Here is a 14,833-nt window from a genome sequence, read left to right as displayed (position 1 = left end):
TAAAGAAGGAAGGTATAAAGCAGAACTTAATATTACTTGAACACCTCAAAGCCAACCCATGTGATGGAGAATGAATTGAAACGTTTCGTGAAACTATTCAAGACTTTAATAAGAAATTTATTTGCATAAATTTCTTATTCGCTCTTATGTCACATAATTCATATGTCGAGATGATCGTAAGCAGAGGTTTACCTGTTCATAATAATAGACAATTATACACGGCACATTTGTGTTATCTAGGACACCACTCCTGTTCACGGACACCACAACGTCTTCCAGTACATTTCATGGCCAGCTTTCAAGAATAAAAGATATCAAGGTGCTTTTATAAAACTGCGGATGATTGGTGGAATAACCTCGGAAGCGTGAACACCGGTAGAAATCGTGCCAACTTTTTATAGCTTAAATTCCCTCTTGAATAGAGAATGGCTATATAACTAACCATTGGTCATAGCGAGAAACACACCTTGCATATGGCTGAGAGTGTATCGGATGAGAGGGCAAAATTAGCCATGAGCTCAAAAAGTTTCGTCAGCATATCCAAGTTGATGTGCATCTTATGGAGCTGCGTGTGAGTCAGTCGTACAAGGACGTCAGCGAGAGAGTTGGACTGCGTCTGCTGTTTGTCTGTACTCATCCCCAGACAAGATATGACCGATGTGCACACCATGTATCGACACGCTGCAATGTGCATACATTCATATGCTAGCAAACATCTAAATGCAAGAACAGTGCTGAATCTAAGAAAAAGAAATCACAAACCTGTTTGCATGTACAGTAATACCTTGAGATATGAGTGTCCCGACATACGAGAAATGTGAGATACGAGAAAAACTTCAAACATATTTTTGCTACGAGATCCGAGACAAATTTGATATATGAGCACACAAGATAGTTCCTGACGCAGCCGCTAGGTGGCTGAGTATGCGAAAGGCCACAGACAACAACAACATCGCTTAGTCTTTTCGCAGACAAAGACAGCAGTTTGTCTTGGTGGTCAGTGGTCAGACAAAGACCACAGCTCGGTCTTTGTCGTCAGATCAAAAAGGATTTATAATGGCTGGCTAAAGCGAGTCTAAAAGCCAAGCTAGAAGATAATATTAAAGTTTATGTTACGTGGTGTCACAAAAGTGTAGCGAAGTGAACGTGTCACCTTGAAGTCTCTCTAACACTGCCCTTAGCGGCTACATCTGTTTGAAGATAAGAACTCCCATACAGTACTGTACGCAATGCTACATTTTAATGCAGATCATAAAATCAGAAGTGCATCAATTAAACACATGTTTTTTCATTGTAATATCCTGTTTTAAGTGTTTTTTCTTAAAGTGGGAACAGATTAACTTGTATATAGTTATTTTATATATGGAAAATTGATTTGAAATATGAGTGAATCAACATACAAACTCAGTTAAGCATTAAGCTAATATGTCAAGATATGACTGTATAAAAACCTGCTTTATCATCTGTAAACGAAAGTACATATACCAGCAATCTTTTTCACATGTAGTATTGCACGAAAAGACAACCCTGATAAAGTTGTATGCACCAAACCAGTGCTAAACGCTAACATCTAACAACAAGAGAGGCAAACATAAGTATACATCAGTGCAAATAAGCTTGATGGCTTAGCAATGGCAGATAATCCAGCCTATGTACCTGTGGATGATTGTTCAGTGTAAGTAATGAGGGCGGATATGCAGGTCATCATAAGCTGTACATCTGATTCACAGTAGAACCACAGTCTATGCATAAGGTTGGCGAGGCCGACCTCAGACATGGCCTGCTTTACATCAGCGCTGCCAAGAATGAAGTTGGTGACAAGCTCTATACTGACCACCAGTTCTGCTAGGTAAGTATTGCCCTAAAAATGATCAAAACCATATATGTACTGTCAAACCTTGATTTCGGGGTTTCGGTCACATCTACTTACTACTATGCACACAAAAATATAAGATAACACACTCAGGGAAGTAAATGGAGCCAACTCAAGATCCAAGTCTTAATATGCAGTGTCACAAATCTATATATATAAAATCTAGGGTTTGTCTGTCTGTTGTCGTTTGTATGTCCAGTTAATAGTGATTGGTTAAAATGCTTGCAGTTCAGTTTGTGTAGAGATCACGATGTGTAATGCTTACATGTATATGCACAATTAGTCTGAAGTGTGGCAAGGTGGCTGCATAATGTAGTGGTAGTGCATTTGACTTCACATTTGTGCATCCGAATGTATTGGTTTGATTCCTGTGAGGTGCAATCTTTTTTCCTAATGCTATTTGGACAAACACAGCTCTCATTATAGTAAAGGTTAAAACTTTAGCTTAAGTTAATAGCTTAAGTTACTCAGATTCATTGGGTAAAGAAACTTAGCCAATGGCAACTCCATTACCTGCCACTGTTTATAAGCTGATTTGAATCTTGAGCGAATCTATTGCATATAAGTAAAAAATGTTTTTCAACAGTCTGCTTTGGCTATGCCTCGAGCTTTTGAATATTGCATTGGACTATGCATCAGACACACACAGTAATAAGCAAATGATCTCATTTAAAAGTTAGAATGGTAAATGGCGCAGACGTTGATTAGAAATAAATTTTCTAAGCAAAAACCTTTTTAATAGCAATGCAACACCAGACATTCAACTAGTCTTTACTATAATAAGAGCCGTGTCAATCCATTCTAAGCCATGGTTGGGGGTTGGAAAAAAGATTGCAACATACAGGATTCAAACCTGAGACATTCAGCTTGTCCACCCGGCGAGCTACCACCTGCACCAATCATTCACCTTCCAATATTCTAGAAATATGGTGCATATACTTATTCTCTGTTCTTGATTTGCACCCATGATGATCTCTCATGTCACTCAAGCCTCCCATAGTACTGGCAATTTATGAATAATTTATATAATTATTTAATGAATTAATAATTATAATATGGATGTTTCACATTTACAATTAGACTGAAGACCTAGATAAGACAAGATTAGCATCTTAGCTGTAGTCTTTATCACCATCCTGGTGAAACTATTATTTGACAATAAATGCCAATTTGCAGTCCTCTCTGCATCTCTCACTGTTCCCCCTTGTCTTCAATCTCACAATGGCTAGGAGGAAATGAGAAGGGTGGACACTAATATTGAAGTAATTTAGTAAAGCAGTACCTCGGAGAGACCTCCCAGTTTATTGGTGGAGAGAATATTTAGTTTGGCTATAAAGCTGTCAATATGAGAGAGGAGAGACTCTACCAGCCCGTCTAAAACAAAAAACAAAACGTGTAAAGCTACGACAATCCCTCATTACTTTATGCTTCAGCTTTGATGGCTTCAAATTAATTAAAAATTTGAAAAAATAAAAAAAATAAAACAAACTAAATTACATAAAATACAAAAGTCTATCTCATACTATGGCCCAGTTAGATCCCTGCGCGAGCAACATTGGGATAGCAGATGCTGCGGTTCGCTGGTTTTTTTTGTTACGTTTTGTAAAGTGCAAAAGTGTAGAGTGCTTTTAATACCCTTCATCATCTTAAACGCCCTTAACCCTCAAAATTGTCTAACAAACCTGGGAAAATAAATGAAACAGATTACAATTAATGACAATTGTTGTATATAAATTTATTAATTTCTATTTCGCAAATTTTTACTTAGCATAGGAACGCCAGTCCCGGTTATTTGCAAAAAGCAATAGATTACTGTACTAGGAAGCGCACCATATGTTTTGGGCATTCAGTGACAACTTTATCAAAATCAAATTAATTCTGATTATTAGATCTGTTGGCTTTATTACAAGGATTCTGTACAACTGTGTTACAATGTTGAAAGCTTTGATAGCTGTAAAAAGCTAACCGCCTTGCTTTTTCCAGTTATTATGTATTATGTATAAGTGGAAAAAGCACCCCAGCACAAACCTTTGTGCTGGGGTGTTAATTATATTTCTTGTGTCACAGTCTAGAAATAAAATACATCATTGGTTTAATCCAACAAGTTGCTATTTTATATATAAACTTGCAATAGATTCAGTTAAAGTATATACACTGTATTGTTTACAATTATAGTTAAATATTCATATTATTATATTATACTGCATATCATCTGAACTACATGTATTACTAAGTTTCCATACAGTGATAACTTTATGACACATCTCCATATGGCGCTGCAATATCATCATGAAGACATCCTTGTCATTTTTATTCTATCGTGATTCAGTAACACTGTTTGGAAGCGAAACACCGGTGCAATGCGACATCTTTAGGTGATGGAAACGACTTCAGCGAGCAACGGTGTCGCACTTGTGCACACATAGGTCTTGCTTTCTTAATGATACAACCTCGACATAAAGTGTTGCACAACTACGAAGCTGTACTACTATAGCACCATCTAGAAACATGATCTGCTGGTCGGGTCAGGCACAGCTAGGTGTCACTACACTATTACTGTATGAAAACTTGAGTAGTTGAGGCTATGAACCTTTCAGCAACCTTCTCAGTATATGAAAGGAATAATGCAAGTATAAACTAACATTGATGTCTAATTATACCACTACCGGTTCCATCAAGACACACCCCTCTTTAGCGCCTGGCTATTTCATGTACACAATAAGAACTGTAGCAGGTATAGATAGAGGAAGGTATAGCAAGTAAAACTCTCTCTAGCATATAGCATCTCTACAGCTATTAATATTCTTTGTTTGTAAAGACTCGTCATACAGACTGTTTTCCAATATTATAACAATCTTCTACATAATATCCGTTCTCTTGGCAAAGAAGGTATTTTAAACTGTGCCAAACAATTTATCTGATTTTATCCTGTTATCCTTTTTTCCTTCTTTTTGTTCTATAATTCGTGTACGGAACAATTTGAAATACGTTTCTATTTAAAATGGAATAATTGCCACAAGATATAACACCATGAAATCTATTATAGCTTAATTGAAATTTTATTCTATGAGTTGAATAAGCAGAGAGAACAGACATTTTTATTCTTGTTAACGATTCATCCAAAAGACTAGAATATAAGAGAATGTACTGGGGGCTTGCTATACCTGATAATAATATGTTTGTATGTTAAATAAATTACATTCACCTCTTCCTAGATGATGCCAAATATTATTGTACATTGAATTCTTTCGAAATTTTGTCAGATGCCATACAGCCAGGGGACTCTTATTGACATACCTAGGTAATGCTGATATCAGAAATACTCAAGTATTTTCGGTTTACATGAGAAAAACTTTGCTAAAAAAACTGGGTGAACATAATCTTTCTCTATTAATTTATGAAGTTTATAATTTATCACTTTGCGCTAGCTCTACGAGACACTTGAAATTACCTTCAAGAGCCGAGGACTTGGCCGTCTTGCTAACAGCCAAAAGACTCTTCATGCAGTTGATGAGAGCGAGCCTTTCCTGTACGCAGTCCTTGTCAGCATACCGAAGCAGCATCGCATCATACAAGGGCAACAGCCGGCTGTATAAAGCGCTGCCAAACGCCTTGCTTTTAGCATCTATAAGCAGCAAAACGTGACCAACAGCAATACTTTTGGCAATCAGACCTGCTGTACACCTACTAGGCTAATATGAATATCACATGGATAGCTTGTACTATGGTCACCAGAAACCATTTAGAATGCTTCTTTTTCAACCCTAAAGATCACAGATTGTAAGCTTCTATATGTAGCAACATACGTAGTTGGGACCACAATTTACAATGCATGACTTTTCAGATTTAGACATGAATAACGTCAAGTCTTCACAGAGAGATCCCCATAACTATATATATATTCTGATTCCTTATACTGTTAATTATCTAATGAATGTAATTTTATAATTCTCTGTCAAGTTGAACACCATTTAAGGAAGCATATCTACAAATATCACCAATTGGTGCATTTTTAATAAAAATAACTTTTCTGATTGGAACTCCATAATATTATTTTTCTGTAGAGTTTTGAACAACTCTTTGTAATATAGCGGCCCTGATGATGGGCATCGAGGTAAGTAAATTAGTTTCAGTATTTGGTGAGCCTCCAGCGAGTGACTGCTTCCAATCTAGTCAAAATTCGAGTTAAAATGAAATTTACTCACTACACGGAAAGGAGATAAAGATTTTCCTTTGAAACTAGATTAGTTAGATTGCTTCGAGTCTTAGCATTCTATTGATATATAAATATCCATGTCTGGACATATAAATAGTGTCTGGATGAGAGACAACAAATATATTGAGATAACAAACTTCGTCTGAATTAGCCCGTTCCGTTAAAAAACCGTGTCCTAACTATTTTGTTCATCATTGTACATGACTAGTACCTGAAATGAAGGTATATCGTAAATCATAGACAAAGTGGTAAAATCAGAGGTAATTATATAAATAATAATTAGGCTTTAGACTGTTTTTTCCTCAATTCAGAAGCTGAAACTGGAAGACTAACTTTAACATAGTCTAATCATTCCTGATACAGTTTTTTTATATTTGATTATTTGAAAATTCTACCCATCAATAATACAGACACTCCTCAAAGAAAGCACTTGATTTGGCCAGCAAAGCAACCATGATTACCAGAGAAAAAAGGCCAATTATTATGCATTCAAAAGAATCACTACTCTTTCACAAAAATGAACCATGGAGAAAAACACAATCCAGATTTGATGTTACTATAGGCAGCTCTGTTGGCAGCTCTGTTGGCGCAGAAACATGCAAGCTAGTCGGAATATCTTTACTTTCAATATTACGAGCCAACAACGAGTACCGGTTTATACAGCAGACTCCAGTTGACTGCCTCAGCTTTTCCCACAACTTTGCACTATTTTTAAAAACTACGGAAACATCTGCAGATAAGAATGTTGCTAAATATGTATCAAAAATGTTAAACCAAATCACATCTCAAAAGCGAAACAACTGCTTGATTTTCTAGAAATAATCAAGCATCTCCTTTTCATTAAGCATAGTGGTTTTTATTAAAATATATTATTAAAGTGATAAATTGAAATGTGTTTAATTTCTCCTCCTACAGTGAAAAAACCGTATGAATTGGTGTAAATTACTGCATTAACGAGTAGAACCATCTTGAGTCTGTTTGAGAATAATCTTACGTCGGATATAATCTGACAAACAAGTGCTTAAAAACTGTGTCAAATATTTGCAGAGAAGTAAAGATCTATGTTTTTGTTTTACTAGCTTTTCCCACTCATTATTTGATCACTTCTGCCAACAATCCCTTGAATTAATACATATTAACAATATTGTATTGTATCTTGTATTAATACAATTGTGGCTGGGTGCTCTTCCAAACACCACCGATAGTCGTCGTGTGATTCGAACCGCCGACCTGCTGCTTGTAAGTTGACATACTGTCCACTGAACCACAACCTCACCCTAGCAGAACTGTACTGCGCACATATATACTAGAAATTCTACTGTCATACAGCCCACGACCAAAGTGATATTGGAAAAAAGAAAGGGTACTGATGGTTGAGAAATGCAATATTAGCAGTCAAATGACACTGCAGTGCAATAGGATAACTGCAATGGTAGCCGTAATGTACTGGGTGTGGGTGTTATTATATACAACAAACAGCAATAATGAAAAGAAAAGATTATATGTTTATATCTTTTCCCCTGCATTAGGAGAAATGCAATATTGGCCAATATTAGAAGTAAAATGCACTGATATTATTAGAATAACCAATATTATTAATATAGTAACTAGAAATTCCACTGTCATACAGCCCACGACCAAAGTGATAATGGAAAAAAGAAAGGGTACTGATGGTTGAAAAATGCAATATTAGTTGTCAAATAGGATAACTGCAATGGTAGCTGTAATGTACTGGGTGTGGGTGTTATTATATACAACAAATAGCAATAATGAAAGGAAAAGATTATATGTTTATATTTCTCCTCCTGCAAAAAGAGAAATGCAATATCGGCCAATATTAGAAGCAAAATGCACTGATATAGATTTTTATAAAATCTGTACTACGTAGCCATTGTTCTGTAGTCATCCAAACCTATAATTAATTATTGTAATAATCTCATTAGAACCGTTAGAAAAAATATCACCGTCTTGCCCTTTACTTACACTGCGTTAGATTTTTAGAAAATCTGTACTACGTAGTCATTGTTCTGTAGTCATCCAAACTTATAATTAATTATTGTAATAATCTCATAAGGGTGTTAAAAAATATCATCGTCATTTCCTTCACTTATACTTCGTTGGACATCAGTTAGAATACGAGAGTACATGTACAGTACTCAAATGTGTCAGCAAATGAAATTGAAAATGAAAAAATTGAAATCGGCAAAAATGAAACGATTTCAGTACTCCTACGTTAATTACAGAAACCTTCAGCAATTCGACAATGCTATAGACTGGTGAAATGTGCACGTTTTTTTTGTGAAATGCGCACGACTTAATCGTTCTATTCCTGTCGCTCGGCATTTCCATTTCGGGTCTTAACTTTGATAAAAGTGAGGCTTAGCAAGTTTTAATAATGATTTTCGTCCAAATAAATCTGTCTATTTGTGTATAATCCAATCAGATGGGTAAGTTTTAAGATAATGCCGACGGTTTACAAAGACTTGGTAACATATTTAAATAGGTTTGTATGTGTTTTCTATCGTTATTATATTTTAACGACTCTACAAAACGATGGTTAAATTTGTTGATGAAATTTTGATACAAGGGTTCGTCTCATTGTTGATGAATAATTTTCGTAAGTTGTGTGCACATGCATTAATCATAAAAAATCTCAAACTTAGCATCCGCTCGTTTGGTCGTGGGAATATATTTTTGCTGACCCACATATTATGCGGGCAAGCATATAAACAGACTCGAGCTTAACAAAATATTGTAGATTAATAATGCATATATAAAAAGTTCACTCCATGGTGTCTCACCATCTACAGTGTCCAGTAATTCTCTCAGTTTAGAGCTCTTCTCATTCTCATAAGATAGTCCAAGAACGATAGCCCAGAATTCTAGTACACACATTCTATCGTCTTCACTCTCCATCCGAAGCAGCAGTAGTGACATGGCTAAACAGTAGGATAAGATTCAAAGATAAGTCTGTGTTTCTATTTGGCAGCCCATGTTGGTATGTAGCTCTTGACAAAAAGATCAGCATGTTAAATATAGTGGAACATCTATTTATATAAGCAATTCGTTTCGGAAACGGTTTCCTAAGTAAAAAATTTCATAACTAGAAATCGATTTTACTATATAAATGTCCTAATCAATTCCCAGCTTCCACAAAACTCAGATATAATATTTGTATAAATTACAAATTTACATAATGGTTAAAACCTGTACCAAATACATGTTAGAATTATATTATTACATAATAAATAGAAAAAGTATACAGAAAAAATTAGAGAAATAACGAATAAAAACTAGGAACGGTATGTCTGTTTGTTTACCTCTGACATTAGCTGACTAGACAAGGCTAAGAAAAGACCACAAAGGAAAATGGGAGAAACGTGGTCAGAAGAGAGTGGTTGTTGTCTTGTTGCCTTGATTTTGCCCAGAATAACTGTTTTTAAAAATGTAAGTAGGAAGATTTATTTACACATGAACTGATTAATTGTCAGAACACAAAAAACGCACAACTTGAATTGCTAGAAACAAAAGTTGTCCCACCATGTGAACTATATGAGATCTTTAAATTATACAACGAACAAAAACAAAATTCTTGTCAATTGACTTTCGTTGAGTGAAGCGTGTTGGCAGTCGCACAAACGGCCAAGTACGAAGGCCTTTCAGCCTTTTTGTATCTAGACAATCTTTCGTGAATCAAAGCAAAATTTCTAACAAAAGTGGAGTTCCAACTGCATTTGAGTACAAGCAAGTACTAATCTTTAATGCTGGCTGATGCAGGTTGATACATCATCATCTTTATTGCTAGTCTAGTCGATTGATTGAGAGATGATAACCATCGACAAGATTAATAGACATAAATAATATCAGAAAACATGAAAAACGAAACAGTGTAAAAAATTCATTTCTAATTTGTACAAAATTTCAGATAAAGAAAATCTTTTCAAACGTATTGTATGGTTTTCAAAGAGGTCAACTACCATTATGAAAGAATCCACCATGAACCGATTGTCAACAAGGAATATGAATAGATAATACGCATAGATATCCTTGCCAGCAGCATTTTCGGTTAAGTTAAAGAATTTTGCAATAAATGAAACCAGTGAATAGGCGAACTTGTCATTCTCAAAGATTAAAACTAATGGGAAACTCTATTCTTAATAATGAAGTAGGAACAGGGAAGAACTTACAGGTAAAGTGCTGCCAGCTGCCTTCCAGGTTGGGCAGTATGATTCTCTCCATACACACATCAGTGTCCAGGTCGATGTGCACCTGAGCGGTGAGGTACATAAACAGCTCCTTCCATACTCTGAGAAAAGCCCTACGTATCTCAGTGTCCTCTAAAAGGATTTTCATAGAAGATGGATTAAACAGAACATAATTTGTACAAGAGAACATAATAACTGTGTTAACTATCTACAGCCTCTTTTATTTCTTACTGAACAGATCATTACTATATCACAAACAATTGTTCGATACTATCTGAAAATAAAATAAGTTGAGAATTGTTTTCTCTTTTACTTTAATCATCAAGAAGGGACAACTTCTATTGTAATGTTTTATCTTGGTTTGCTGAACTTGAGTTGCTAATTTTTATATTGCTATCAAAGGAGTGGGTAAAAAAGACAGTATAGAAAGCAGGTAGAGTAATATGGTCCTTGTTTTAAATCAAAGGTGAAGGAGAGCAGATCTCAGTCTACCTGGAGGTGGGTGACTGAAAATAGAGAGGATGTTAGTGACATGCACTGCCTTGACCATTGAGAGACTCCGATTCCTCAGCTGCTTGCTCTGAATCACGCAGCTGCGCAGAAGGCCGATGATGTCAGCAGATAGACCAATCACATCATAACTCAGCTTTGATTGGTCAGTCGAAACTAAACTAATACCGACCCATTGTTTTACAGAAGGGTTACTGAAGAACCTAGAACAAGAAATAGATATATTACCAGATAGATAAAAAAGTGACGTACAAAAGCTGCAGACGAATAAATATTACAGTAATGAGAGGACAACTCCTAGACTCCAATGTTTCTAGCAATTGAAATAGATAAAATCCAAACAAACGTATATGTTATTTAAGTACAATAGATGCTCCTACAGCATAAATAATCTGTTCCTGGAACTTTTACGATATACAAACAGTTGAAGACATGTAAATTGACTAATCCATTCTAAGACCGTTCGGAAGTCACTCCTTTAGCCGTTAAAAAAGGAAAAAAACTAGACTTGATGTTTCAACTTAATAACTGTAGGATTAGCGATTTGTATTAGCAACGCTTCACATTTTTCTTATCGCTTTCACTCGGTTTATGGTCCATGATTATGGTGAAATTACAATAAGGGGAGCGTACGCTTTCCATGTCATTTTGCGTCGATTTTTTCCCCATGTTTCTTCGAGACAGCGATGTGTATTCTTTAAAAGAAAAATAATAAAAACATTTTATATGTCTAAAATAAAGCAAAACAAAAATAAATTTTTGCCATCATAAGCACGGTAGCTGTCTATATATCTATCCATCTATTCATTCATCCATCTATTTATCCATCCATCTATCTATCTATCCATCTATCTATCTATCCTCTATCCATCTATCTATTCATCTATTCATCCATCCATCCATCTATCCATCCATCTATCCATTCATCCATCTATCCATCTATCTATCTATCTATCCATCCATCTATTCATCTATCTATCCATCTATCTATGCATCTATCCATCTATCTATCCATCAATCTATTCATCTATCTATCCATCCATCTATCCATCCATCTATCCATCCATCTATCTATCCATCTATCCATCCATCTATCCATCTATCTATTCATCTATCTATCCATCCATCCATCTATCTATCTATCCATCCACCCATCCATCTATCTATCCATCCATCCATCTATCTATTCATCTATCTATCCATCCATCTATCTATCCATCTATCTATTCATCTATCCATCCATCCATCTATCTATCCATCTATCCATCCATCCATCTATCTATCTATCTATCTATCCATCCATCCATCCATCTATCTATCCATCTATCTATTCATCTATCTATCCATCCATCTATCTATTCATCTGTCTATCCATCCATCCATCTATCTATCTATCTATCCATCCATCCATCCATCTATCTATCCATCTATCCATCTATCTATTCATCTATCTATCCATCCATATATCTATCCAGCCATCCATCCATCTATCTATCTATCTATCTATCTATCAATCCATCTATCCATCCATCCATCTATCCATCTATCTATTCATCTATCTATCCATCCATCCATCCAACTATCTATCCATCTATCTATCCATCTATCCATCCATCTATCCATCTATCTATCCATCTATCTATCCATCTATCTATTCATCTATCCATCCATCCACCTATCTATCCATCTATCTATCCATCAATCCATCTATCCACCCATCCATCTATCTATCCATCCATCCATCTATCTATTCATCTATCTATCCATCCATCTATCTATCTATCCATCTATCTATCCATCCGTCCATCTACATATATATCTATCCATCTATCTATCCATTGCCAGGGTTCGACGTTAAGATAAAAAGCTTTTCCACAAATTGGTACACCGACACTCTAACACCTGCACCAATCACTCGCCTTTAAGTATTTCTGAATAATTGCACGGAGCCCTTATTCTTTGTGCTTTATCGGCACACGTCTGACGATCTCTCCCGACGAACTAGACTGCCGGGGTACTAGTACACGTATATATAATAGAGATAACCCTACACATCACTTTCTCTCCCATGAGCGGCAAGAGAGCAAGCGATATTTTTAAAGCTAACTGCGAGATTATTATTATTCATATAGAATTTGAGAATGTTCACCGACTTGACACTGCGTTATATGGAGTTTTTTACGTAGTACAAAGCGAAAAGTTTACATAAATTCTTTATGTTATGTGGAATTTACATTACAGGAGCTACTTTATGTTAAGAATAAATAACAAATAAATGTTAAACTACTCCATAGAATACAATATGAAACTACATCCAGTCATCTGTGTTCAATTACATCCATTCATAATCTGGCTTACTATAGCTTTTGCTACCAACCCAATCAAATGCTGCATAGCATTTGTCTCCTGAAAAGCTGCCAATGTATTGGAAGGCAGGACTTTTGTGAGCAGTAGTAGCCCTTGGATGGCGGAGGAAAGAAAGGCAGGAGTAGCAATGGTGGGGTATACGACATTGCAGACGCTATCTCCTGAAATCAGGAGGGCAAAACAATATTGGAGATGATGCATTTTACAAAAAGCCAAAACATTAGAGATACGCAGCAGCGTTGATCTACCAAGGCTGGTTTGTTTAAGTGATCTAAGTAATATGTGCAGAATGTCAATTTATAACAAAAAAGACTATGAGTCATGCACGAGTCAGCCTTAATTATGTACGATAATGAGCGAAACAAGTGCATACAAAAAAAAATTGAGGAGTGAAAGTCAAGAACTAGTGCTAAAACAGAATATAATACTAACAACAGACATTACAATACAATGCCAAATGCGTAGGTTTAAAAACAACTAGAATATGCAGACTGATAAACTCAAAGGAAGTGCTATAGCCTATAACGCTCTATCACCATAACAATACCAAATCATGTAAAAGCTTTCACAGTACTTTCAAAGCATTGAGTTTTTTTAATCGACTTGCATTATAATATGTGTTCCCTGAATGACAGATTTATTCGAGAGGATCTTGTGAGAAACTACTCATGCTTTCCATTGTGGAATTTTTGACATGGGAAATATTTTTCCTACTACATATTTAAGGCTGATGTAAACGGTTAAAACTGTGGTTTCCCTAGAGTATACATAATTTTATGGGCTGTGTTTTCTCTAGAGTATACACATGTTGACCGTGGTTTCTCTAGAGCATACAAAAGTTTGCTCTGGTTTTCTTAAAACATACAAAATTTGGATGTGGTTTCCCTAAAGTATACACATGTTGGCTGTGGTTTCCCTAGAGTATACACAAGTTGGGTGTGGTTTCCCTAGAGAATACACAAGTTGGATGTGGTTTCCCTAGAGTATACACAAGTTGGGTGTGGTTTCCCTAGAGAATACACAAGTTGGATGTGGTTTCCTTAGAGTATACACAAGTTGGATGTGGTTTCCCTAGAGTATACACAAGTTGGATGTGGTTTCCTTAGAGTATACACAAGTTGGGTGTGGTTTCCCTAGAGTATACACAAGTTGGATGTGGTTTCCCTAGAGTATACACAAGTTGGCTGTGGTTTCCCTAGAGTATACACAAGTTGCATGTGGTTTCCCTAAAGTATAAACAAGTTGGCTGTGGTTTCGCTAGAGTATAAACAAGTTGGCTGTGGTTTCCCTAGAGTATACAAAAGTTGGATGTGGTTTCGCTAGATTATACAAAAGTTGGATGTGGTTTCCCTAGAGTATACGCAAGTTGTATGTCATTTCCCTAAAGTATACAGAAGTTGGATGTGGTTTCCTTAGAGTATACAAAAGTTGGATGTGGTTTCCCTAGATTATAAACAAGTTGGCTGTGGTTTCCCTAGATTATACACAAGTTGGCTGTGGTTTCCCTAGAGTATACGCAAGTTGTATGTCATTTCCCTAGAGTATACAAAAGTTGGATGTGGTTTCCTTAGAGTATACACAAGTTGGATGCGGTTTCTCTAGAGTATACACAAGTTGGATGTGGTTTCCCTAGAGTATACAAAAGTTGGATGTGGTTTCCCT

The 14,833-nt window shown here is 35.9% G+C and overlaps 1 protein-coding gene across 1 annotated transcript in view; it reads right to left on the bottom strand.

Annotated features, from left to right (window-relative positions):
• Positions 1–14,833, bottom strand: part of LOC137405912 (rotatin-like) — a 42,444-nt gene that overhangs the window by 5,409 nt on the left and 22,202 nt on the right. The window contains exons 18-25 of the mRNA XM_068092376.1: positions 13,182–13,332; positions 10,787–11,007; positions 10,277–10,426; positions 8,891–9,028; positions 5,325–5,498; positions 3,156–3,247; positions 1,657–1,861; positions 467–681 (exon numbers count right to left, since the gene is read on the bottom strand). Of these exons, the coding sequence (XP_067948477.1) occupies positions 467–681; positions 1,657–1,861; positions 3,156–3,247; positions 5,325–5,498; positions 8,891–9,028; positions 10,277–10,426; positions 10,787–11,007; positions 13,182–13,332 (1,346 nt within the window). The remainder of the gene's footprint in view (positions 1–466; positions 682–1,656; positions 1,862–3,155; positions 3,248–5,324; positions 5,499–8,890; positions 9,029–10,276; positions 10,427–10,786; positions 11,008–13,181; positions 13,333–14,833) is intronic.

This window comes from Watersipora subatra, chromosome 10 (genome assembly GCF_963576615.1).
Source record: "Watersipora subatra chromosome 10, tzWatSuba1.1, whole genome shotgun sequence".
In the NCBI taxonomy this organism is placed as follows: Eukaryota; Metazoa; Bryozoa; class Gymnolaemata; order Cheilostomatida; family Watersiporidae; genus Watersipora; species Watersipora subatra.
The sequence above is the reverse complement of the archived record's forward strand: the minus strand, read 5'-3'. Positions and strand labels throughout refer to the sequence as shown.